General features: G+C 43.6%; 1 protein-coding gene across 12 annotated transcripts in view; it reads right to left on the bottom strand.

The window, feature by feature from the left end:
- The window catches only part of ANKRD44 (ankyrin repeat domain 44), a 153,123-nt gene that overhangs the window by 54,860 nt on the left and 71,009 nt on the right, over positions 1–27,254 (bottom strand). For all 12 annotated transcript variants that reach the window (XR_010305603.1, XM_064158627.1, XM_064158686.1 and 9 more), the window contains exons 3-9: positions 21,506–21,584; positions 12,013–12,083; positions 7,671–7,871; positions 6,298–6,385; positions 4,672–4,814; positions 3,180–3,392; positions 1,791–1,869 (exon numbers count right to left, since the gene is read on the bottom strand). Coding sequence is in view for 11 of the 12 variants with exons in the window: in XM_064158627.1 (XP_064014697.1) it covers positions 1,791–1,869; positions 3,180–3,392; positions 4,672–4,814; positions 6,298–6,385; positions 7,671–7,871; positions 12,013–12,083; positions 21,506–21,584 (874 nt within the window). In the remaining variant the exon portion in view is untranslated. The remainder of the gene's footprint in view (positions 1–1,790; positions 1,870–3,179; positions 3,393–4,671; positions 4,815–6,297; positions 6,386–7,670; positions 7,872–12,012; positions 12,084–21,505; positions 21,585–27,254) is intronic.

The raw sequence follows: 27,254 nt of genomic DNA, 5'->3' as shown, positions 1-27,254 counted from the left end.
CCCACAAGAGCACATTGCTGGCTCATGGTTAACTCGTCCACCAGAGCTCCCACATCCTTCTCCACAGAGCTTCTTTCCAATGCTTACTTCATCACCACTATTCACAGGGGATAAGAGGCCACAAATACACCAAGAAAAGCTCTAGTAAAGCACTACACAGCCTTTTTCTAATGGTACGCAATGGTCAGTGCAGAAACAGGTTCCCCAGGGTGCAGCCTCCAGCAGTGCAGATCTCCACAGATCTTACATGCCCACAGCAAAGTCAGAGGACTGTGCTATCTTCACAGACCCTATAATCCAGCTCTGCAGAAGAGAACCATGATGTTTCAGGATCTTTTGTCTTGAGAAATCAATGCGAGACATTGCCCACTCCTCCCTAAATGTTTACAGTTTGTCCCTTCACTCACTTCAGGAAGTCTGGCTGACCCATGGAAAATTCTTTTCTCCTTCACCATTTTTAAAGACAGGTATCACATTTGCAATTTTTGGATTTTAAGGCAATCCATTCTTCTTCTACAAGTCACTAGAGGCAGCAGCCAGAAACCAAGGCACCTTCAGCCAAGTCATTAAGTATTGGAGAGTGAAACTCCCTTTCTTTATATCACTGACATTCCTCTATCCCATGGCAATGAGGCAGCAAGTCACCTGCAGTCACAGCTGCATGCAATACTAAAATTAGAGGGGCTGCAAACAAAGACAGGAAGAAGTGAAACCCAAGTAACTTGAAGAAGAGTCTTGAAGGACAGATGATGGCTGCCAGTCCTTTCACACACAAATCCAGCAGAGAGCAAATATCTGCTCTAAATCAGATGAAACAACTAAAAATTGCATTCATGCAGATCCTTCAAATTTGCCAAACTCCTTTTATTATCATCTACGGAGAGATATGACAAAAAAATGCCTGATGACCTGAAAGAAGCATGAGGCACTCTCCATTTTAAAACACCACCTTGTGTAAATGTATACTTGCAGCAGAATTCTTCAGGCATCTTCAACATCTCACACTTAAGTCTCAAGTCTGGGATTTTGGAAAATTAACAAAAAGCCCCTCAAGCAACCACCAAACCCCAGTTCATCCCATCTTTGGCCACCAGTTAGGAAATAAAGACACAGTAATAGCAACCTCTGTCAGTTGTAATCAGGCCTCTGCCACATCTCCAACAATAATATTTGCTATCCTCTGTAGCATTCTTGGACAAAAGAGGTACCTTATAAATGACTGACAATGCAGAATCCTGGCTGTGCCAGAACAAACAGGGTGGTGCTGGTCCACCCTCCTGAGTATTTATTTATCTAACATTTAATGAAGACAGCAGTGAAGAGTGAAACTCTGGGAAGTGAGAGAAGAACTCTCTGATTCTATTGTCTAACAAGTACAGCTGCTGGGAGTAGGGTAGAGAACATGGTTTGTGCTCTGAGAACAACATGACACCCAAGGGAGGACAACTAGAAACTTCCTTTCTCAATTTTTAAATAATTGGAAAAAAGTTTTGTCTCCTTGGCAGACAAAAACAAAACCAAAAACAAACTCTAAACAACACCACTTAACTCGTTTTCATGTTAAGAATCACAACAGATCATCTGGACCAATATTGGCTGGAGGAACACCCAGCTGTATCAGGGCATATGACCAAAATCTCTACTTGTGATAACACTCTGAAATGAGAGCTGTCAGAGCTAGGCTGCTTTCAGAGAAGCTCTTTGGCACTCTGGGTCAGAACAATTGAATATTGCAGCCCTGGAACTGCCTCATCTTTTGGAAAGTAATTAAAAGAAGCACAGGAACTCACCATTCTGAATGAGAGTCTGTGACCGTGTGAACCTCCCGTGGACAGCTGTCATGTGCAGTGGGCTCTTCCCATCCTTGCTCTAACAGATAGGAAATAGAAAAGCAACTATTTAGCATTTTGAAATTTTCCCACTGCTCTCTACCTCTCAGCTCAACATCCTAAAGCTATTCTTCAGATAAAACCTCCACTGACTTCAAAAGTCTGCAGGATGAGTCTCCACATGATGGTAACTACAGAAGGTACATGCATACAAGTAAAACAGTTCCTCAGTAATCAGTATGTTCAAGTAACATTTCCTATTCAGTCATTACATCTCCTAACCCTTGCCACAAAAAGTAAATAAACCACAAATCCCATCAGGAGCAATCTCTGACAGAGCCACAGTTCTCTTCACCTATCTGCATTGTATAAGTACATGCTAGAATAAAAGCCACTGTATTGAAGACTTTTGCATCATAAATTTCCTCACATTCAAAAGCAGGATGACTACAAAAGACAATTAGAAAGCAGGGAAGACTTGGAAAGAAAGAGGTCAATGTTTTGGGTTCTAGAGAAGGAAACAGGTTGGGGAAACCAAGGAACTGAGGAAAAAGTAAGGGAAGGGTACCAGCCTCACTACTCGCATTATGTCTGCCATGGGAGCTTGTATTCATTGGCAAGCACGATCTATAATTTCATGTTAATGAAAAAAGTAAATAATTTAAATTTAAATAGTGAACTGACTATTTCCTAAACTGAAGGGACTTGCCAGAAGTGTTACATGCCAGGAGACCAGTTTCAGGAAACTGAAACACACAGAGTTTAAAGCAAAGCAGTTGAAATCTTACACAAACTCAGAGACAGATCTCAGGTCTCCTCTGTCCCCCTCAGATTCATCAAGGTGTGTCAAATTTATCTCAAAATTTATCTCAAGAGCATTCAGATATCCTAAATGGAATCAGAATTCATGAACTTAGGCCTGAAACAGGTAAGTAAATGATCTTCAGTTCTTACTTGCTCATCAAGTCAAAAGGACTTTTTTAGAATGAGGTTTAATTAAAACCATATTGTAGGGGGAAGGAAATCACCCAAAAAGGGAATAGTTCCTTGACTTACCACTGCTCCTTGAGATAACAATTTGTCAGAGTTCCTGAGACTGTTTCAGTTGTGATTCATGCCTTCAGCAGAGTGGCTGGCCTAGAATTTTAAGCTGTCATTATATTTATCAAGGCATTGAGAGAGCTCCTCTGCTGGGAATTAATCCTATCCAAACAGTTTAAATGACCAATATTCTCAGCATCACTCTGCTTCCATTAAGGATTTACAGTCCTGCTGTACTCATTATGAGTTTCCAGTCTCCTAAGGTATGCAAAACAGGATAAAGTAAGACTGAAGAGCTGCAGGGTTTACCTGAACATTAACATCTGCCCCATTATTCACCAGTAGTTCAAGACACAGCGCTCCGTGAGTGGAGGCAGCAGCAAAATGCAGGGGAGTGAATCCATTATTATTGGGCTGATTTACATTAGCACCGTAGTCAATCAGCTCATTAACAACAGAATCCTGGCCGTTGTAACAGGCAATGTGCAGTGCAGTGTTTCCATAGATGTTCATCTCATCTATCTGAAAGGAGACAAGGAGACACAGCTGAAGTTCCAGCCACCACCAGCTCACTGTTTTACATAAGGCATCACGCACCGCAAATGGAACTAGCTGGAGGCTCCAACTGTCACAGAGCATACTGCTCAGCAGCAAATTTCATTGACAAAAGTACACTCCCAGAGAGCTTCATCTGGAATGCTTTACCCTTGCTATTATTAGCTTTTTATCCTACTGGCAGTTGTGAAGCCCTAATAGGCTAGAAAGCTTTTACATGTAAGTGGGGAAAGTCAGATAAATAGAAAGATCATCATCTTTATTACAAACAAACCAAACCAACCAACCAAAATATTAAAACCTCAACTACTGGATTTTTGTGAAAAAGAATCAGGCTTAAGATCTTTTTCCCCAGATTTCTTTGAGGGAGGTAGTAAAGGTGTCTGAGTGAAGGAGAAACCACACAGGCATCTACACTTCAGAAACACCTTTGAGCAGCTCAGTATTATAAAGATGTAATTAAGATTATGTTACTAGTTGATGATCAGCTTCGTATTCAATTGCTGTGCTGTGAAACAGGACAAGATAGATTGTACAAAGGACTCAGAGGTGATGTGAATTCCCATCCACAAAATACAGGTGTCTCACAGATCCTATCCCCAGTGATAGAAAAGGTGGACGTTGAAGGCATAGTACTGCTAATAACAGGGAACATCTATTCCCCTTCAGCAGCCTGTGAACACGGACTTAAGACATTATTTTGCCAGGCCAAGTCAGCTGAAAATGGCTGTTCGACATCTCTGCCCTACATCTCTGCCCAACCAGTGTAAGCTTTTCTGGTCATCTCACCGCTACTTTGAACCCCTGAGTTGACAATATTGCACCAAGAGAAATCTGCAAGAAAAGAAAAGTTCTTTTCCAGAGTGAAAATGAACCTTCTCCTCCCCTCTGTCAGCTACAGAGGAATTACAGGTCCCTAAACTTAACCAGCCTTGTAAAGTATGCTGAGTATAAGTTGAGAGCCAAGGGGAAGTTCATTATTCCATCTTCCTCTGCAGGAAAAGCAGATACTTCCTCATTTCTCCAGCAAGGTGGCCTGACATTTACTGTCCTTATCAGCCTCTTTTTATTCCAGAAGGTTTCCTTGGCCCTTAAAACCAATAAAACACATGGTGGTCCAGGAAGTAGGAACTATTTTCCATAGATAGCTCTGCCAATGTCTGTAGCAGCATCCAGAAGGAAGGAGAAAAGATTGTCTCCAAATATGGAGAGACATGGAAGTCATGAGCAGCACATTACCACATACCTCTACCCCCAGGTTAAGGAGGTGTTTCACAACGTTAATCTGCCCATTGGATGCAGCTGCATGAAGAGGGGTGTAACCCTTCTTGTCTCTGCAAGTCACTTCTGCACCATGATTAATCAGTAAGGCAACAACTTCCAGGTGACCTTCAAAAGATGAAAAACAGTCATCACAGAATTATAGCATATTTGGGGTTGGCAGAGACCTTTCAATCAATGAGTTTACCATCCTGTGGCACCATTTCCCTAAGTTCCAGCTTTCTTGCTAAGGCACTGCCCTTCTCACTGCTGTTTTGCAGTGCTCTCACAGTTTTACAAGCAAAAGTGAAGCGTTCTCCTAAATGTTCTTAATCTAGGCCCCAACAAGAGATCTAGGCATCCACCTTCACCTAAGAAAATAAAGGCATCCTCTTCTTTCTAGCACCATTGAGGACACAGAAAACTACATTTCAAGGCAGTGCAGAACTTGATCCAGCGCCTACCAATGCAAACACCAGATTTTCTACTCAATCTGCTGATCCTTGCACCACATTTTTGACTCTCCAGAACAATATCATTAGCAAACTATGCAAAAAAAAAAAAATGAAGAGAGCTCTAAAACATCCTGAATGTAAGTCTGACAGAATCTGAACTCATAGTCTATAGACATAACTGAAATAACTGCAATAGCCTCAGCAGTCACACAGATGAAGAGCTGAATGCCAGATCAATGGGACATCTGTCCTCAGGAGTGAAATGCCTGCCCCTGAGTTAGGATCTTCCTAAAGAATGCAGAGGAAGAGCTGGGCACCTCAAAATGCAGCTTGAAATCTACCTGTATCTTCCATTTACTCCTATCCCTGAAGGTCTCAAATCATCTGGGACCTCATAGCTTGAAATCTCTTATTATCCCACTTCTAAAAGTGACAGGAGTAGAACAAAGATTTTGACAGTCAGATGAAAGTCTTCGTGTCTGAGGGTACACAGCACCTCACAAATTATAACCTGGACTAGACTGCTTGGCCAAAAAGACCCAAAAAAAGCTCCTGAACAAGTGTGGCCACTAACAGAGGCATGCTTGTTCTAGGATTTCTAAGTTATAATGCCTCACTGCAAGAACTTTTTCCTTCAGCTTGAAAGGAATTATAAGGGCAATGATTTAATAAAGCAGTATTTGATAACACAACTGAAGTTTTGAATAGATGTCCACTCTGGAATAAAAGACAACAATGTGCTCCAAACACAGAGAAAAAGCCCATGAAACACTTCCTATCAGTATCATCAATTATCTGCTTCTAACAAGAGAAACAGCAAACTCTGACATCATATTTATCTGCATGTGACATAAAGTAGTCTTCCACCCCAAATATACCTCAGGCTGGAATAAGAAGCAGGGTAAAAAGAGCAGAATGAAAGAAAGGAACACAAAAATTTCACAATTATGTGTGTTACAAAGGAAATCACAGGCAAGGCCTCACCAGCTGCAAGACCATGAATGGATAGCATGTATTGAGATCAGCTGAACTCTTCCCTCTTCAGAGTAAATACAATGCTCACTTGCCACGGCCACATCTGCTTGTGTCCATTGCAAAGCATGCGGCTGGTTTGTGAACAGGACACTAAAAAGAAGGAGCAATAGCCCAAGCCTCACCCATGTAGGCTGCCCAGTGAAGAGCTCTTCTGTCCTTCTTGTCAAAAGCGTTGATGTTTGCCCCTTTGGCCAAGAGCAAGTTCACCATCTAGAAACAATGAGGGCAAATAAACCAACAACCGTGTAGATCACCCACTCAACAGTTCATAACAAATCATTCTAGCAAAAAAGTTCTGATCACAAAATCAGTTTGTGAATTACACAGACACTGTTCAAAGCTGTGTGCATTAATGACATGGAGCAGGGAGAGCCTCAAGTAACCAGGAGAAGTTCTGTGCCCACAGAGGGGGCTGAGAGCTTTGCATATGATGCTGGCATTTTAGACAGCATGGTTAAGGGATGGAAAGCTGCTTTCCCCTTGTAAAGCATCCAACATTAAATGCAAGAACAATCAGGGTCAAAAAGAAAGGAAATTGAATGAAAAACTCATTCAACAACTGTCCTTTTTCAGCAAAGCATCCTAAAATCCTGAATGACAGAGCTAGATCCTTGTCTTTGCACACTGCTTTGCCACAGAGATCAGCTAATAACAGATTGTATCCAATGAATGTTTCTGATAAACTCTACCCAAAAGAGCTTTAGACGATGATGGTGGACTCAAGCAGTACCTACCTTCTTCCTCTCGTATAGTAGTTTAAAGGCCAAACACCTCCATTGTTTTATAGGGACTACTATTCCCCTTCTTTTAGTTATGGTACAACTTTTAAGGACAGTAGCTTACTGTTCTAGTTCAAGAGTCTTCATTCTAGCTCTAGATCTTCAGGTATGGAAGGGACAAACAATCATCCTTGCATGCAGACACTAACAAAAACCCTTAACAGGGGCATTACCTACAAAAGTATAAGGGTTTTCATATAGAAGCAGTGCTTAGACTAGAAGGGTTTCCTTGTGTAATGTAAGTAGAAAAAACAGAAGCACATTTTATGTCTGGACTCAATGATGTTAAAGGTCTTTTCCAGACAAAATGATTCTATAGTCCTATGATTTTCTAGAAAACTAATTAGAAAAGCAGTCTGACTGTATCTCACACAGCCAGAATCCATCAGTTTTCACATTCTGCCACTCCTACTTTCACAGGCATTCAAGCTCAACGCAGCCAAGGAGATACTCCATTTGCAAGAGCAAGTGACACAGCCAGCTCTCCAAGCCAGCACAAGTATCTCATTGGCAGCTTGGCTCTGCACTGGTACTACCTGCCTTGTTTCTGCAGGTAAGAAATCTGCCACTCAGTTTGGAAAGTAATTGAAAGACATGGGACAAGTTGGAATTCATGAGACAAGGAGAAGGGGCACAGCCTAGACTCAGCCACAGCAGCTCAACAATTTGAACGATGACAGCAAAGAAACAACCTAAGGATCAGTCATGCAACCCACCTCAATGTGGCCATTGAGAGCTGCATGGTGCAGCGCTGTCCGTCCACCCCGGTCAGAGACGTTGACGCTGCTCAGCATGGGGATGATGACTTCAGCACACTTCACTGCCTTGTTGGCAGCTGCCACGTGCAGCGGGGTCTGCCAGTTCTTGTCCCGAGCATTGACATCAGCTGAGTGCTTAATCAGTACTTGCACTGCTTCCTGCAATGGCAACAAGGTTACATGTGTCCGCTCTGCCCTGGCGAGTCCAATTCTGAGTTCTCCAGTTCAAGAGAGAGAGAGGGAACTACTGGAGAGAGTCCAGAGGAGGCTACAAAGATACTGAGAGGCCTGGAGCATCTCTGTGAGGCAGAAAGACTGAGATCCCCACCATGCTGGTATTCTGTGATATCTTGATGTTGTCAAGGCTTTTTACATGGTTTCATAAAGTAGTCTCACAGCAAACTAGCAGAGTATTTCAGTATGGCAGCAGTGGTGTATAACAAGATGAGAAAGAAGACTTGGAGATTAGAGATAATTGGATTGTTGTTGAAAGGGAAGGTGCAGTGAGGGAGGTTTCATTTTCCCTCCTGGGTCTGGGACTATCCAGTATTTTCATTAACAACTTGGATAATGGACTAGAAAGTGTGCTTTTGACATTTGGAGAGAACAGGAAGGTGGGAAAGACTTGTTAGCTTGGCAGTAGGTGGAGTCATTGTAAGGAGAGGAGAGACCAAGGGAGCTGCAGCTCTTTAGTTTGGAGTTGACTGAGAGGTAACCTCATTCATGTTTATTAATATGTGAAGAGTGAGTGCCAAAAGGATGGAGCTAGGCTCTTCTTGGTGATGCCCAATGACAGGACAAAGGGCAATGGGTGGAAGTTGAGGCATAGGAAGTTCCATGGAAACATGAGGAAGAACAATGGAACAGGCTGCCCAGGGAGGTTGTGGAGTCTCACTCTCTGGAGATATTCAAGACCTGTCTGGATGCATTTCTGTGGAATCTGCTAGAAGTGATACTGGTCTGGCAGGGGAGGTTGGACTGGATGATCTTTTGAGGTCTGTTTCAGCCTCTAATGTTCTGTGATTCGTGACTAGATGATCTCCAGGGGTCCCTTCCAACCACTATCCTGATGCAATACCCTCAGCCAAGTGATGCAATACATGGCTGGATTATATCACAATCCAACATTTCCCAGTTTGATTTCAGGATGTCCAAAGCTGCCTATGCTGAGAGCCCAGCATGTTTGGTTGATTAGCCATGAGGACCTCAGTCATGACAACCATGCTCTCACTGAAGGAATGAATGCTTTTACTTGAGCTCATCCTTACAGAGACTATTCGCAAAATGAAAAGCACATCATTGAGGGCTGTAAAATCACAGCAAACTGCTTTCAGTTTTGCTCAGAAACAGGAGAAAGAAGAAAATAAAACAGAATATGCAAAAGAAAAAATTCTTCTTCGCAAAACCATGGGAATCACAGGCAAGAGTTGGTGCTGGGTGTCTCCATGTTAGCATTAGCATTCCTTCCCTCCCCAAGAGCTAAGCATAGGCTAAGGGTCTTCGCTGCAACATCCATTCTGTCAAACAACAACTTCTAAGGTTAATTTTGTTGGTTAAAATTGACTGTCTCCCAGTGAGAAAATGCACTGTTCTCTCTCAAGAGACAGTCTCACTGGGGAATTCACAATCAGTTCTTTTCTGCTTCTGCTCATGTGTCTGCCAGTAAGTCAGTCAGAGGGAAAAAAAAAAAAGTTTTTCTGAAAATTACATTTTGTTCTTCCTTTTTTTTCCTCCCACAAACAAATGAAACACAAAGGAACCACTGGGACGCAGCAGCATTGAAACAGCCTTGTCTGCCAATTCCAGCTTACAGCTAAGTGGGAGAGCCCCAGTCCTACATTTTTCCATAAACTGAAAAGTTCTCTGGTTAACGCCAGAGAAAATTTTATTAATGAATAATAAATACATACAGAACGCTCAAATAGCACTTTTGTGTCTGGAATGGGCCAGGAGAGCAACTGTGACCTGCATCAACAGCACATCCACTACTAATAGTGTTAGTTCGACCCATCTCAGTGACTTCATTTTCTACAGCCATCCCACAAAGTGTCCTCTAACAGATCTATTCAGATAGTGACACTTTGGCAGAACCAACAGTGATGTAGCACTGTTGAAGTCTCAACAGTATTTTGGTCTTAAAGTTACAGGCCTGTTTCAAAAGGAATTTAAATGTAATTCACTTGAGAGCTCCCCAGCTGGGACACGAGGTCAGCAGGAAGTGTCATGCACTTTGACTCTTGATGAAGGAAGGAATAGCTGAAGGGGAATTTTCAGAAGTAAACACCAAGAATTGAAAAGCCTGAGCTAAAAATACTGAGACTTTTGAAAAATACCATTAGCACGTTTTTTGTTTATATCTGCAAAGCTGCTGCTCTATCAGATTTGGGATCAAAATGTGAAAATCTTTATGGAGAAATTTTAATTGTATTGCTGCAGCCCTTCTTATTAATGAATTTTCTGTCTGTGCATGCAACCCACAGCTACAGTGCAAGCCTCAGCACCCAGCATCTCCAGCTATACCAAGTCACCAAAGTGAAATCCCTATGCTTTATCAAGGCTGAAAGCTGATAAATCCATTAACAACCCTGCACAGAGACAACTGAGAGTTGCTGATTTGTAAATAAGCATTTCAATTCCCAAAGCCCACTTGTAAAACCCTTCAGACTTCAGCAAAAAATTAGTCATGGGTTTAATCAATTCAAAAAAGGTGCTAGGAGGCAGCTTCTGAATCCTGCAAAAGCTTTGTAGCAAAAGATTTGTAATAAAAAAATAGAACTTGTAAGTGATCATTCTAAAAGCATCTGGAATGTCAAAATCCCCTACTGGTCAACTTCTGGACCATGAATTTATCTCCTAGGAGTATGAACCACAAATTCACCTACTGCTGCCTACTACTATCACCACCAGTTTCCTCCTGTTGAAGCTTCACATTTGCTAGCTTGCATAATAAAGTGAAAGCAGCATTGAAAGAGTCTCAAAGCTCAAATCTTGTTTTGAAATTATGACTAGAGGTAGCAATTGTCATATAAATATCAAAGAATAAAGGACCAGGAGAAGAAAGCTATGTGTGTTTATAAAATACATCACAGACCATGAAAAGGCACCAAAGGCTGGTGTCTTCCCCTCCTGACTCACTACTGCCCCTCTGGGTATACTCAATTTTAGGTGCCAGAGCTGCCAGCACAATAGAAGACAGCTTCTCATTGTGCTAATGGCCTTCAGCTGACAAAGAGTTAAGGATGAGACACAAACCCACAGAAAGGCATCCATTTTCTGTTAGGACTGTCACTGACAATAAAAATCACATAGTCTGACGCATCCCAAAAAAGAAACCAAGCACACTGCAGTTCCTGCATCAGAAAGATTGTGGCTGTGTTTTAAGGCTTCAGCCTGACCTTTGTTTTCCAACATGGCTTTTTGTGTTTTGCCTCATTACAGCATTCATACTGCATCAGATATTCCTTTCAGAGAGTTCCAGTGGATGCCAGCAGCTGGGAAGCTCAGCCAGCAGCCAAACAATGCCTGAGTTCAGAAGCTAGCCCAGGATTCCTGCCTCCAGGCTTGGCAAGTGCTGGGACTGCTACAGAGGTGATCCGAGTCCATCAGTCTCTGGAAGACAGCCACCCTCTGTCTCTTTTGCAAGCCCTCTTCTCATCCCCAGCAGACAATTCTATCTGCAGCTGGGCTCACTGTAACTAAGTACTAGGAGGATAAAAGTACAGAGGGAAGTCCAAATTGGAAAGCCAAGAAAAATTGTGCAGTCAAAAACAGAGCCATACCCGAGCTGCATTTGTGGTAGTTACTGCTGCTCCTTTATGAGACAGCAGCATAAGTGATGATGCCAGAAAATTTCTCAAGTGAAAGAAAGATGGGCTAACCCTTCTTCATGCATGCATCAAGTGCATTAACAGAAAACCTAATGGGTGCCTTGAAATGCAATTAACCAAAACAAACTATGTGGTAATATGTGCTGGATCACATACACATCCACTCCCTTTTGGCACACATCCATGTGGATTTGTTCCTCTTTTATTTCACCACTTGAAGATGATGTGGCCACTGTAGAACACTGTGGACTCCATCCCACTTCAGCCCATTCCAAAAGGATGAAAATCAGCCACATGAAGGCTCCAAAGAAGCTGTAAGTGGTTTAGAAAAGCTGGCCTCCAGCACTGCTGCCAAAGGCCCTGCACACAGAAAATGCTTTCTTTATTTGCATCACAGTGCTGCCTACTACAGCTCTCCATTTCCCCCAGTGTGCAGCTTCTGTGCAAAAGCAGAGTAATCAAATTTTACTCACTTCACTTCTTGAAGCAACTGCTCGATGGAGAGGAGTCAGCCACATGTTGTCCTTGGCATTAACTCGAGCACCTACAAGTGAAGAAGAGAAGTTACATCTATGCCTTAGGTACGACAGGAAAAGCCTTGCCCAGTTTTTATCCAGTAACAAGAGCAGAGCTGTCTATGGTACTCCCCATGGCTCTCCTGGCACCAGATGCATTCCCAGATCCTAGAGAGATAGCAGCTGAAGTGTGATTTGGAAACAAAAGGACTGGATAGGTCAGATTTTATCAGGAATAGCTTTATCTACAGGACACAACAGAAGCAATGTGTCTTGTAGGGGATTACATACCTACACGTATGTACCTACATGCGTCTATATGTACCCGATAACGATGAACTGATACAGCTGGACTTAAAAAACCAAACAACTCTTTGCTTAGAACACTGTTGTTTGAAAGAAACAGTAAAGATATTAATTGATTGATGCGACACCCTAGAAAGCAAATCTAGTGAAGAGGACTAGAGAAACTCACTTTAGAAAGGGCTTAACCTGAAAATAGCATTCCTCTCAGGTCTGCAGGGAGCAAAACTAGTTGGAGAAGACTAGCACAGGCAGAGACATTTGAGTGAAGCACAGCTGTCATGCACACAGGCTGGATGAGCCTCTGAGCTTCACAAAGAAAGGGATTCTTAAGCTTTATTTTGCACCATAAATTAAGTGCATATAGACATCTGTAATTAGTAATCGCACTCTGAATCAGAAGTACTTTCCGAGTGCTGTTTCTCAGGAATATTAAGGTGCTTGCCTCTGAATCACAGTAGTTACTGGGAACTGTGCTAACTAATCAGAGAACAAGTTCTTTCCTATTTCCACAAGCTTGAAGATATTTTTTTTTTGCTGCAAGAAAATGAAAGCCATTCTCATAACTATGGCAACAGTTAGAGGCAATCCTTCCAGCTCACTCAGCCTGGTACCTGGTGGTATAACCTTACTCTAGAAAAACACCCTTTGGAAAAGCCAATGGTTTCAAAGAGTTTTCTAATGAAAAAGCAAGGAAGCTGTTAGCTTCCTTTCCTTTCCTGTTATGGTTGATAGGTCTTGGTATCCTGCCCTTTGCCTGCACTGCCTGAAGCTCTAGAGCCACATAACCTCCTCTACCACCTGGAAGATGACAGAACTCCATGGCATCTTACCTTAACCCGATTTGGCCTGCTGGGGGTCTTGGAAGTGCAAACTGTCTAGATGAAATTATAATGACTGCCACCAAATACCTATTTTTGTATTTAGAAATGTATTTCTTATTTGGGGTTCTGCCTTACTTTCTTAATTAGGATGTCTTTTGGTTTCACTAACTCTTACTAGCAGATGGCAGCAAGTCAGAAAGGCTTATCTGTGGAGCAGCAAAACATAACAAAGATATCCCTTGTTATTCAACAACTCCAGGGGCATTGGTGAACACAGGATGGTTACAAAGCCTAGAAAAGCGTCTTCCGCAGTAGCTTTTCACGCCTTTCAGCAGCCCACTTTCCTTTGAGAAACTGAAATAGCTTCCAAAACAACAGCTTAAGAAAATAATAGAAGCAAAACAAGATCAGTACAAGTAAAATAATACACAGCATGCCATCAGCCTTCTCTTCCTCTGATGTGTTCCACATCCCTTTACCTCTCCTATGCTTTGGGGCTCTATACATGACAAAGTGAAACTGCTCTTGCATACCTAACACAATGTATCAGCTGAACACACTCGGGATTTCTGCTTTTGCAGAGCTGCACAGTTCAGCTGTTGCTTGTTACAGGAGCTGCTGTTGTGTGTTTACTGAGGTGCACGTTTTCTGAAGAGATGTTTCAAAGGGTTTCCCTCCACACTGCCCTTTTCCTTCCCCAAAATTAAGCTTTTAGGCTCCCAGCAGCTCTTTGCAGGCAACAGTTAATGACAATGAAAACCCTTCATCAGCACCACTGCTCTGCTTCAGGGATGAAAATTATCTGCCATTTTAGAGGAAATCAAGCAGATGCACATGAGCATCAATGCTCATCTTTTCAAAGCTGTCCTCTACACTTCATGAATTTGAGTGTCCACCCTGTGACAGCTCTTTAAAAGCACTGAGTAACAGAGAAATCGAACTCCAAAGACTAAGTCCTCTGTAACATGCTAAAATGAGCTGTGTCCAAAAATCAGAAGCTTAGATTTTCAAATCCATCCCACAATGTTTCCTCAAAGTCACACAGAAATTCAGCCTCCATCCATTCAATTTGGACTAAGCACCTTAACCATGTTTCAGTGGTCTTCTGCCAAAATTCTCTGAATTAATCTGTGCATCTGTAAGGACAAAGAGAGCTGACGACATATGCAAACTGTGCATAGGATGCCCTTCACAGTTCACAGTATCACAGTATCACAGTATCACCTAGGTTGGAAGAGACCTCACAGATCATCAAGTCCAACCCTTTACCACAGTGCCCAAGGCTAGACCATGGCACCAAGTGCCACGTCCAATCCTGCCTTGAACTGCCCCAGGGACGGCGACTCCACCACCTCCCCAGGCAGCCCATTCCAGTGCCCAATGACTCTCTCAGTGAAGAACTTTCTCCTCACCTCGAGCTGAAATTTCCCCTGGCGCAGCCTGAGGCTGTGTCCTCTTGTTCTGGAGCTGGCCACCTGAGAGAAGAGAGCAACCTCCTCCTGGCCACAACCACCCCTCAGGTAGTTGTAGACAGCAATAAGGTCACCCCTGAGCCTCCTCTTCTCCAGGCTAAACAACCCCAGCTCCCTCAGCCTCTCCTCGTAGGGCTGTGCTCAAGGCCTCTCCCCAGCCTCGTCGCCCTTCTCTGGACACGCTCAAGCATCTCAGTGTCCTTCCTAAACTGGGGGGCCCAGAACTGAACGCAGTACTCGAGGTGTGGTCTAACCAGTGCAGAGTACAGGGGCAGAATGACCTCCCTGCTCCTGCTGACCACACCATTTCTGATGCAGGCCAGGATGCCACTGGCTCTCTTGGCCACCTGGGCACACTGCTGGCTCATGTTCAGGCGGGTATCAATCAGCACCCCCAGATCCCTCTCTGTCTGGCTGCTCTCCAGCCACTCCGACCCCAGCCTGTATCTCTGCATGGGGTTGTTGTGGCCAAAGTGCAGCACCCTGCACTTCGAGCTATTGAATGCCATCCCATTGGCCTCTGCCCATCTGTCCAGGTGGTCAAGGTCCCACTGCAGAGTCCTTCTGCCCTCCAACCCAGTCACATCTGCCCCCAGCTTGGTGTCATCTGCAAACTTGCTGATGACTGACTCGATGCCCTCATCCAGATCATTTATGAAGATGTTAAAGAGGATGGGGCCCAGCACAGATCCCTGAGGGACACCACTAGTGACTGGCCGCCAGCTGGATGTGGCACCATTCACCACCACTCTCTGGGCTCAGCCCTCCAGCCAGTTCCTAACCCAGCACAGAGTGTTACCATCCAAGTCGCGGGCTGACAGCTTAGCCAGCAGTTTGCTGTGGGGGACAGTGTCAAAGGCCTTGCTGAAGTCCAGACAGACCACATCCACAGGTTCCCCACATCCACCAAGCGGGTCACCTGATCATAGAAGGAGATCAGGTTGGAGAGGCAGGATCTGCCCTTCCTAAACCCATGCTGGCTGGACCTGAGCTCTTTGCCATCCCTCAGGTGCGCAGTTATTGCCCCCAAGATAACCTGCTCCATCAGTTTTCCTGGCACTGAGGTCAAGCTGACGGGTCTGTAGTTCCCAGGTTCCTCCATCCGACCCTTCTTGTGGATGGGGACCACGTTGGCCATTTTCCAGTCTCCTGGGACCTCTCCGGTGAGCCAGGACTGCTGGAAAATGATGGAGAGTGGCTTGGCCAGCTCAGCTGCCAGCTCTCTCAGCACCCTGGGATGGATCCCATCTGGTCCCATGGACTTGTGGGTGTCCAGATGACTCAGCAGGTCCTGAACTAATTCTTCATGAATTTCCAGGGGAACACACCGCTCCCCGACCCCATCCCCCAGTTCAAGAGGCCACTTGCCCTGAACTCCTCCCTCCTTACTGTTGAAAACTGAGGCGAAGAAGGCATTCAGGACCTCTGCCTTTGCTTCATCATCAGTTATAGTGTTCCCCTCCTGGTCCAGTAAGCAGTGGAGGCTCTTCTTGCCCTTCCTTTTAGCGTTGATAAATTTATAAAAGTGTTTTTTGTTATCCTTCACGGAAGTGGCCAGCCTAAGTTCTAGCTGAGCCTTAGCCTCTCTAATTTTTCTCCTACATAGTCTGGCTACCTCCTTAAACACATCAGGAGAAGCCTTCCCCTCCTTCCAGAGGCGATACACCCTCTTTTTCTCCCCCACTTCCTTCAGGAGCTGTTTGCTCATCCAGGCTGGTCGCCTCCCCCTGCGGCTTATCTTTCGGCACGTGGGAACTGCCGGTTCCTGTGCCTTCAAGAGCTCCTGTTTAAAGTATGTCCAACCACCCTGGACCCCTTTGTTCTCAAGGACTGCTGCCCAGGGGACATTGGAAATAAGTTCATTGAGCAAATTGAAGTTTGCCCTCCTAAAGTCCAAGGTGTAGGTTTTGTTGAAGTGCCTCCCTACCTCCCTGTATATTGAAAACTCCACTAACTCGTGGTCGCTACACCCCAGGCAGCCTCCCACTATCACATCTCCTACCAGCCCTTCTCTGTTGGAGAGCAGCAGGTCAAGCTGAGCTTGACCCTTAGTAGGCTCGCTTAACAGTTGGGTCATGAAGCTGTCCTCCATGCACTCCAGAAATCTCCTGGACTGCCTCCTCTCTGCTGAATTAAGTTCCCAGCAGATATCTGGCAGGTTAAAGTCACCCACAAGGACAAGATCTGAAGATCTTGAGACAGCCTCCAACTGTTTGTAAAATATCTCATCTGTTTCCTCATCCTGGTTGGGTGGTCTGTAACAGACTCCAACCAGGATGTCAGATTTATTAGTCCTCCCTCTGATTTTAATCCACAAGGTCTCTACCCCTTCATCCCTCACTTCAAGCTCAATGGCATGGAGTGACTCCCTAATATACAGGGCCACCCCTCCTCCTCTTCTCCCTTGCCTATCTCTCCTGAAAAGGTTATATCCCTCCAGTATAACAGCCCAGTCATGCCTGTCGTCCCACCAAGTTTCTGAAATGGCAACTACATCGTAGTCACCCTGGTGGACCAGGACTTCCAGTTCCTCCTGTTTGTTACCCAAGCTGCGTGCATTGGTGTAGATACACTTCAGCTGGGCTCTCGATTCAATTGTCCTTAGTTTCCTTCCATCTCTCTCCTTCTCAGAGTAATTTCCTCACCCACCCCCTTCAGACCTAGTTTAAAGCCTGCCTAATGAGCCCTGCCAACTCCATTGCCAGGACTCTCCTGCCCTTCCTAGATAACTGCACCCCATCACAAGCCAGCAGGTCCGGCTCAGTAAAAGTTCCCCCATGGTCACAGAACCCAAAACGCCGCCGCTGGCACCATCCCTTCAGCCATTTGTTGATATCGTAGGTTCTGCTATTCCTCTCTGTGAACTCCCTTGCCACAGAGGGAACTGAGCAGAACACCACCTGCGCTCCCGCCCCATCTATCAATTTCCCCAGGGCTTTAAAGTTCAGCCTTTCTTGAAAAGACAAGCTCCTTTAAACACATCCTTAACATCCTTTCAGGTAGCCATAGCAGCCATCCACCCCATGACATTTTAAAACAAGCCATCTCCACAGAAAAAGCCTTTTCTCAGCCCCTGCCCTAGGAAGTGCTGGACCTGTGGGTCTGAAGGAAAGGTTTGGCTGCTGGATTTGCTCTGTGAGGCTGAAGTACAAAACATAACATCTAGGGTTGCAGATAAAACCAACAGAGAGGAAACTTTCTGTAATCCACTCTTCTTTTACATGGCTGTTCTGGAATCTTTGCCATCTTGCACTCTGAAATTTTTCTGCCAAAAGAGGAAATGAATCTGAAATTACCTCTGTTCTCTGGAGAGCTGAAATAAACAACCTGATGCTGGATTTCAGGGATAAAGTTACCATCTCATTACCCTAACCAAAGTGCAATTTTCCATCCAACACATTTGCCAGAACCATAATAAATCTAAATTCTGCTGCCTTGATCTCTGAAATCAGGGATGGCCAGCAGAGGAAGAAAACTCTAATCTTTAACCTATTAATGACATTATTAACATGCAACTTTCCAACTCCTGCCATGAGACAGAGAAAAATATAAGGAACACACAGATGCAAACAAAGGTCAGCACAAATAAAATGCAACAGAGTGGCACCACCTGATGATGGATTGGGACCCACAACAGGAGATCAACACAACCCCGTGCTAGGTGTGCACACAGGAATTGACCGTGGGCATGGCAGACACAGGACGTTTGGCAGGATGGTCTTGGAGTGAGGGAAAGGGACTGGGCATCCCAGCTTGTGCAAGCACACAAGTTCAGAGCCATTTATGAAAGAGGGAGGAGACACTTCTGGGGCACCCTCCAAGCTTTCATCCAGAAGGCAGTTAGGAAATCCCCAAGGACAGGCAGAGAGCTGCTTCTCTAACCTGCCTGTTCGTCAGCCTGCCATAGAACAGAAAGCTATAAGTGTCTGTCCAGGTACACAGTCCTTTCCTCTGTTGCCTGCACAGCAGGATGTGGCTGAGCTTACCAGGAACCCTTCCAAAGTATGCTGGGGTTTGCTCTTTTCCTCAGTTCTTGTGCATTTAATGAAGGATAGATGTCAATAATGCATCCAAAACCCAAGCACGTGAGCTAGAATTCTAGCCAAGAAGCTCAGAGCCTTCTAAAATATTAAAGCATGGAAATACTGCCAAGAGGGCAAGTTCCCTGGTGGGACAAGGGACAATGTATGCCCTTGGGCACCAGCTCAAAGGCCAGGATGGGGAGAGGCACCCACACAAATGAGAATGGAGCTTCTATTTGCCCAGACAGTTCTCCTGTCCAGATTCATACCAGTTGAAGGATCAGCCACTTCTCTCTTCTGTATCAATTTCAAACACTCTATTTCAGTGGCTACCTAGAAAGCCATTTCTGGTCTGTTTCCAACCACCTGGTCTGAAGATTTATTCATTAGACACTACATTCATTAGTGCTGCCACCAGTTCACACACCATAAATCTCAGAATGAGCATATTTCATTTAACTTCTCTGCTGAGCCCAGTACAAAATGCAGTGCTAGGAGCGTTGCTACTCCTCCTCGCTTCTGTTCATGCTGAGAATATTTGGTTTTGATGCTAGATGCACTCTCTCACTTTAAGTCAGACAGATTTCTTCTGCTTATCTAAATGTTATGATCAGATTAATTTTTATTATATCCTTCTACTAAAAGAGTTTACTAAATGAAGAGGTGAAGCAAAGGGAACATGCCATATATGAAGCCTAATTCACAGAGAAATCAGAATAAAAACAAGATGTTCATAGTAATTCTTAAACCTGCTCCTCCAAACCTGATACAAATGCTGAAGCTCATCATGAGTAACAATACTTCAGAGATTAAAGGACAAGAAACCTATAGAATACACAATGTGAGATGGATTTTGCCCCATGATGACCTAGATGAGAAAGATCCAGGGTTCCCGCAGACCCCAGACTCAGTTTTTAGAAGTCCACATTTTAAGTTTTTCACACTCACTTGGATATATAAAAGCCCCAAGGTACCTGCACTTTATGTTGCTGAATTGATCTCCTCTATGACGAGAGACTGAGAGACCTGGGGCTGTTTAGCCTTGAGAAGACTGAGAGCAGATCTAGTCAGTGACTATAAATATCTGAGGGGTATCTTTTCAGTGCATAGTAATAGGACAAAGAACAGTGGGTGCAAACTTAAACATAGAAGGTTTCACCTCAACACGAGAAGAAACTTCTTTACAGTGACAGTGCACTGGAACAAGCTGCACAGAGAGCAACCTCTCTTTCAAAACCCACCTGGATGCATTCCTGTGCAGACTACCCTAGGTGACCCTGCTCTTGGCAGGGAGGTTGAACTCAGTGATCTCTGGAGGTTCCTTCCAACCACTAACGTTCTGTGATTCTGTGACCAGACAAACCCTGTAGCCCACAGATGAAGTTTTGGCAGTGAGATGCTGGAACTAAGTGTCCCAGAACAGCACTAGAAAGTCTTCCCTCATTAAGAACACAGAAAACAAGAATGGATTTTGATGCCATTGGGCTTTGAAGCATAACTGAGCAAAATGGCTTCACCTTCCTATTAATGGAGATATGGTCTGTGCTGTTACTTTCAAAACCTGAAACAAGACATTGCTCCTGCAATCTCACACCACAACAGAGCGCCGTGCACACAATGTGAGAAATAGCATGTACTGCAGGAACACACACACACACATGAAGCTTATTAAGTCTTCCCTCACAGTGAAGAAAATCGTGTTTGTATTTAGCACATTGAAAACCCACTCAAACGTAACCTGTCAGCACAGGAATGTTCATTTAAATCAGTCTGCTGGCATCAAGGTTAGAGCGGAGAAAGATGATATACAGCCAAGGAGTTCCCCACATTAAGCAATAAGACAATCATAAAAAGTACAGAGGGAAAACACAGCCACAGCAACCTGAATTATCATTCTCTGCCTTCTCCAGGTGTGGTTGGGCTGGTAGCCAAAGAAAGATGTTTGCACAGCCTGTTAGCAGCTTGATCTGCTTTTGAAATTGGATGATGCTCAATCATGTAACCTCTAGAAATCTCTTCTGGACTGAATTATTCAAGGATTCAAGGTTAGGAGGTACCTCACAACCACAGGACTGGTGGTTCTGAAATAACTTTCTAAATACAGTACACAACTCATTTGAAGCAGCAGCCTAACAATTTATGAAACAAATCATATAGCAAGGTCACTTGCATCTATACCAAAAGGTTCCTTTCAATCCCACATTCTCAAACCCCCACAAGCTTTCCCCTTAGAGTTCTTCCATTTAGAAAAGCACCCTTTGAAATCTGCAGGCACATCCAGGAGTCTGCTTTGACTGATGTGTACTTTTCAAGCGGTGTTTGCTTTATGCTGTGTTCCAACACATTGTGATCATGTCTTTTGTCACCACAACAGTTTGAAAGTATTTTGTTTGCTTGCTTGTTTACGTACATTCTGTTCTCCAAATCTATTCACCAAATCATCTTTCTAACTCTTAGACTCATGCTTCTAATATAAATACCACTTACAACTTAAGAGTCTTTTCCATTAGTCCATAATAATTTTTACCCAACAGGGATGAAAACTTCATTTCCAATATGTGCTTGGGCATGTTTCTGAATTCATAAATATCATCAGCTCAAATGCTTTACAAATTTTATAAGCTTAAAGCCTATTTGCTTTATTAGCTCTGCTCAGTCACTGCAAATTTTTAATGCTATCACCAAATTTAAACAGATTTTCCAAGCCTGCACCAACAGCCAGCTCCATGAAACTCAGAAGGTGACACTGCCCAAAGCTCACTCATGTATTCCTTGTAGCTTTGAAATTAGCTAATTCACATGTTAATACCAGTGAAGGACACCATCTTACCTGATAGAATGAGCAGCTCGATGATGTCTGCATCCCCCAGGAATGATGCAACATGAAGAGGAGTTCGTTTCTCAGCGTCCTACAAAATCACAGATCAATCAGTTATAAAACATGGCAAAGACCTGCAAGTGTTAGCATTAAAGACCTATGAAGTCTACTCTACAGAGAGTGCTTGTTTTTAAAACTATGTACATTTCTGTTTGACTAGAACAAAATTCTTTGCCATTTTGTTTCACCAGACCACACAGAGATACCATCAGTACTCTGACACCCTGATTGCAGGAAGATCAGATCAAATCTAGAGTGAGGAAAGACATCATCTTTGGGTCTTTTTGGGAGACATCTTCCACTTTTCAGTATTGAAATGACATAATTCAGATGCTTCCAAACATCAGCCTTTGCAATATAGCAGCATTACAAGCTTTGCAGCAACAACATAAAACCAGACTCTTAAGAAGGATTTCACTGGAGAATGGTTTGGGACCACACAGAAGGACAAGCAGCAACTCTTTTTGTCTACAAAGGTTCTTGCACATAATTTAGACAGGCTGTCTACAGCAGCCCAAAATGGGCCTGGACACCTTAATCAACCTTTACATAAAGAAAATATTACCAGTCAGGGCTGTGCCTTTAAACTTAGAAGAATTGCTAACAATGCTGCATATAATTTCTGAAATACATCTACTCTTGCTTGACTTTTATAATTTTCAGCCTTAGGGAGTCTCAACACAAAGATTTCCTTTTCTGAAGTCAAGAGGTACAAATGCAGTGTTCACAAAATACACTTTTTTCTTTGCTTTATCCAGATGATTCCAGAACACCAAGCTTTAAAAGAAACTTCTAAACATAGTAATATGGGCAATAAATAGCTGCTAATATCCCTAATCATGCATTTGGCCCCTGTTTCCAGTCCTAAAAGGACTTCATTTTGGTATCTTAGCCACTAATATAAAGAACTGCAGTTAAGCTTATCAAATTACAACCTAGCAGCATTAAACACTGTAAGCTGGTAACAGATTCAACACCTCCTGCAAATTATACCACCACAGAAACCTCACCAGTGTTCACATTCACTCCCTCAAATGTAACTCTGGGCCTGTCAAGTAAAATATGGCCTTAAATGTGTCCAAGAGATCATCGGCTACAAGATTGTTTGGACTGCCTTCAAAGTATGTTCTATACGTGAAGAAATCGGTGTGGCCAAATCATGTGTTGTGTGGCTGCTGGAAACTGTTTGCCAGCACTGCAAGGCACAGAGCCACTGGTCACTAGAATGAGTTACAGTTACTGTTTTTCAAACACACATGGTCCTTGTAGTCCTTCTGCTACAGCAGGTTTTGATCTCGCATATTTGCTATGGACATAAAATACTGATTGTGTAACACCCTGCTTGTCACAGGTCAGAGGGAAAACTATCATAGTTTCACCTCCTTACTTCTCATCTTCTCTTCCCTAATCAGGCCACAACTGGATTGTTGCATTCAGTTCCAGATTCCCCAGTTCAAGAGAGATAGGGAACTACTAGAGAGTCCAGGGAAGGCTACAAAGATGCTGAGGGGCCTGGAGCACCTCTGTAAGGAGGATACCCTGAGAGCCCTGAGGCTCTTTAGCCTGGAGAAGAGCAGAGAGATCTTCTCAATACTCCTCAATAGCTAAAGGATGAGGGGTAAGAGCATGGGGCCAGATTCTATTCAGTGGTGCTCAGTGTCATGACAAGTGACAGTGGACACAAACTGGAACCCAAGAGGTTCCATCTGAACAGGAGGAAGAACATCTTTCCTTTGAGAGTCAATAAGTCCTTGCAGATGCTCTGCACAGGGCTGACACAGAGGAACTGGGACACCTGCCTGTAGATCCAACCACTAATATCTACTCAGCTGCCCATGTGCTGGTGGCATGATGGTAGTAAAAGGCATATAAAGAAGTAAATCAGTAAAGACTGAGAGGAAGGAAGGAAGGAAGGAAGGAAGGAAGGAAGGAAGGAAGGAAGGAAGGAAGGAAGGAAGGAAGGAAGGAAGGAAGGAAGGAAGGAAGGAAGGAAGGAAGAAAAAAAAAAAGAGAGGAATAAAAAGGTTTTTTGTCATTTCAGGGAGAGGTCTGTCAGTACTCCAAACCTCAACACACATTATCAAGGCAAGGAGTTGGGTGAAGTGGAAAGGAATGATAACCGGATTAGAGATAGCATTAATAATCAGACCTGCTACAAGTGCAGTTCTCAGAGGAACAAAAGGTCAGTAAGAGACAGCAGATAAGCTAAACAATGGTTAGAAATCTGTGCAGAAGGGAGACAAACCCTCCCTCCCCAAAACTCTATCAGTGACTTATCACATAAAAGGTGCTGCTGCATTTTAACATGACCTGTACAAATTTTCTTTTAGAAAGTATAGAGAAAGGAAAATAAGAATTTAACAAGCATGCAATGGAGGATGGGAGGCCTCACCAAGAAAAACATTCAACACATGCCTGAACTGTTGAAGGGATCACAGCGACACTGATAAGGACTAGACTAATTGAAGCCCATGAAGGGCCTTAAGTGCTTTATTGGATCAGAGCCTCAGAACACACAGAGATTAGCAGGACAGTGATGAATCATATCAGCACAGGTAAAACATTCAGGTACATTAAGAAAATGGCCAACAGCTTCTCCTCAACACAGCCTGCATCTCGAAGGACATAATGGATTTCAACTTTTACATCAATGGCAGATGTTCGAGCCAGGAGAGGCTTGGAACAGAGTTATTTCCCATTAAAACGCAGGTGCAACTGCTACAGAAAATAGATGTCTGCATCCTCTTTTTGTCACCCAGCTGCCTGAGCAGCCAGCAGGAATAGATCAGCACAGAAGGAAATGCCACAGAAACCGACTTAATGAAGTTCCACCAGTAGGAAGCGTTTAGATTCTCACCACCTCTCAGCAGGCAGCAACCTGCCAGGGTGGCAGAAAGAACTAAACTCTAATGGCACATGAATGGTCACAACTTCCACTGATACAAGACTAACCAAAACAACAATAGCAACAAACCTCCTGCTCATTCATTTACTGTTGTTTTTAACAGACTACACCTCAGTGAAATGGCACAATGTAGCTGGTACCACTAAAACAGAAGCAAATGTTCAGACACAGCTTGACTTCATGAAAATTAATTACTGGGAACTGGTTAGAACTGAAGAGCCTAAAAGCAAATGAGCAGTTACATCTTGAGCTCTTTACAACCACTTAGAGCCAAAGTTGATTCTGTGCAAAGCAAATCTCTGCTACTTCAGAATTTCCTCCCTCTCACAGATGCTTCTACTAAGGTCTGTAATTCACAAAGCAAACCAAAACGCTTAACTGTGAGCACCGACTGAGAGGTGAAAGTGAACTCATGCCTGGTGCTCCTTCTTCTGCTCTTACCAAGCACAGAAGTTCCTGTCCCAAAGTTTAGATCCTGGTTCAAGCACCTCTTATGCCCTTGCTTTTCAGTTAAACCTCAGAAACAAACGTTTATCTGGACTGAATCTTTAATAGCCAAGTGCCCATGAGGTGGAGGAGACAAATGTTTTAATCTTCTAGAGACAAAAGAAATTATCTTCCCTCTCTTCTCCCATCTTACACTTCCATCAGGCTGACAACAGCTCTCATGCTAGAAAAAAGACCTCTTTATAGATTAATTACTAACCCTAGACTGATACTGTAGAAACCTTATTGAGTAGTGAGTTTCCAATGTAAGGTTCAAAAGATGGAGTTAGTTAACTCCTCCATTTCTATAAATGCACTTTTGACTTGGGGAGAGTGTTGATGGCAACATCACGTGTGAGTTGATGGGAAAGGCAGACTGCAAAAAATCAGGTATTTAAGGCTTTGGAGAAAATGAAGCAGCCATAGCCAAATCCTGCCATGAATTTTTAATGACCTAACAATCTTAAGTGTCTCCAGCATTTTGAGGACAACTTGTTGCCATAGTGCAGTAGCACTGCCAGAGTCATAAGCATAAAGACAGACAGACAGAAAGAAAAATTTAATACCCACTTATATACTAGCATGCTTTAGAAAGCAACTCCCAACATTTCAGACACTCAGGAAACTCCAGCATATCCTCTCCATACATCAGATATCTTCTTTATAAAACACAAAATATATCTGCTTGTTTTCTAAAAGAACAAAACATTTCTTCTAAACTAAAGCCAAGTTGGCTGCCTCATATAGCAAACACCAGTGCAATTTCAGTGTTCAGTTTCCTTACAGACCTGTGAATTGTTCAACATTTCCTTCTGCAGGAAAACAAAAAATTAAGTGGGAGGAGTGGGAAAATCAACAGAATATGAACTAGCACTAATAGAGGATAAATATTCTCTGAGAATACAGCTATGACCTAGCAGGAAACTGTCTTACTGTGTCAGATCAGGAGCTTTCAAACGTTTTTGAATAAATCCTCCAGAAGACATTCCAGCACAAGGACTACATCTAGAAGAGGACCATTTACTTCCAGGATAGCTTTATCCTTCTGTGAGACTCCATAGTGCCAAGCAGAAAACCATATTTCCTTGGATGTCAGCAGAGATGAGAGTTTGGTTCCCAAGACGACTGAAACACCGCATGATGGTCCCAAGTCACACAATCACAGAATTGATCAGAGTCCAACCTATCACCCAGCACCATCTAAACAACTAAACCATGCCACCAAGTGCCTCATCCAGTGTCCTTTTAAACACTTCCAGGGATGGCGACTCCACCACCTCCCTGGGCAGCCCATTCCAATGCCAATCACTCTTTCTGTGAAGAACTTCTTCCTAATATCCAGTGTAAACCTCCCCTGTTGCAGTTTGAGACTGTGTCCTCTTGTTTTGTCACAGGTTGCCTGAGAGAAGAGAGCAATTGCCACATGGCCACAACCTCCTTTCAGGTAGCTGTAGATAGCAATAAGGTCCCCCCCTGATTCTCCTTCTCTCCAGGCTAAACAATCCCAGCTCCCTCATAGGGCTTGTGCTATACATCAGTCCAAGCTGAACCACAAGCTGGGTTTCACAATAGCTATCCCAAGCAGGCATGCAAAGCCTTTTAGACCCACAATCCTGAACGTGTGTAGACTTGCACCCTCAGGCACTCAGTGCCACCTCAGAAACCAGTCTTAGCAAAATTACAGCAATATATAGAACTTTGTGTGCATGTGAAGATCTGGATAAAGGCTGAATCCTCCTAACAAAGGCAGTCTTGAAAATCTGCCTTACCAAGCAGTGTAATGAGAAAATTAAGTCATAAACAAGATGCACCCATGTATCTCCAGAAGGACTTCCTTCTCTCCTTCTTTATCCTGTTACAAAACACCCTCTGAATACTTGCTCCTGTGTGTAAGGCCCTGCCAGTGCAGACACTGCCTTATAGAGCTCACTGCTGACGTAAAGGAGTGGATCATTTATTATCCCCCAAATGAATGCAGAAGAAGATATTCTGGAAAATCAAAGCTTTGCACAAATTTTGTAGGTTTTAACCTCTCAGGGTTTTAACCATGAAAAAGTGCAAGATTAAGGAATAAAGAGGAAAAGCAGATGAGAATAAACATCTAGTTTTGCTTGCAAGCATCTCATAGAATCCCCTGGGTCAAAAGAGACCTCCAAAGATCATCTAATCCAACCACCCTGCAGTGAGCAGGGAAATCCTTGACTAGATCAGGTTGCCCAGCACCCTGTCGTGCCTCATGCTCAGTATCTCCAGGGATGAGGCCTCAACCACCTCTCTGGGCAACCTGCTCCAGTGCTCAACTACTGTCAT

Source organism: Pogoniulus pusillus, chromosome 2 (assembly GCF_015220805.1).
Source record: "Pogoniulus pusillus isolate bPogPus1 chromosome 2, bPogPus1.pri, whole genome shotgun sequence".
NCBI lineage: Eukaryota > Metazoa > Chordata > Aves > Piciformes > Lybiidae > Pogoniulus > Pogoniulus pusillus.
This window is presented reverse-complemented; position numbering and strand designations above follow the sequence as displayed.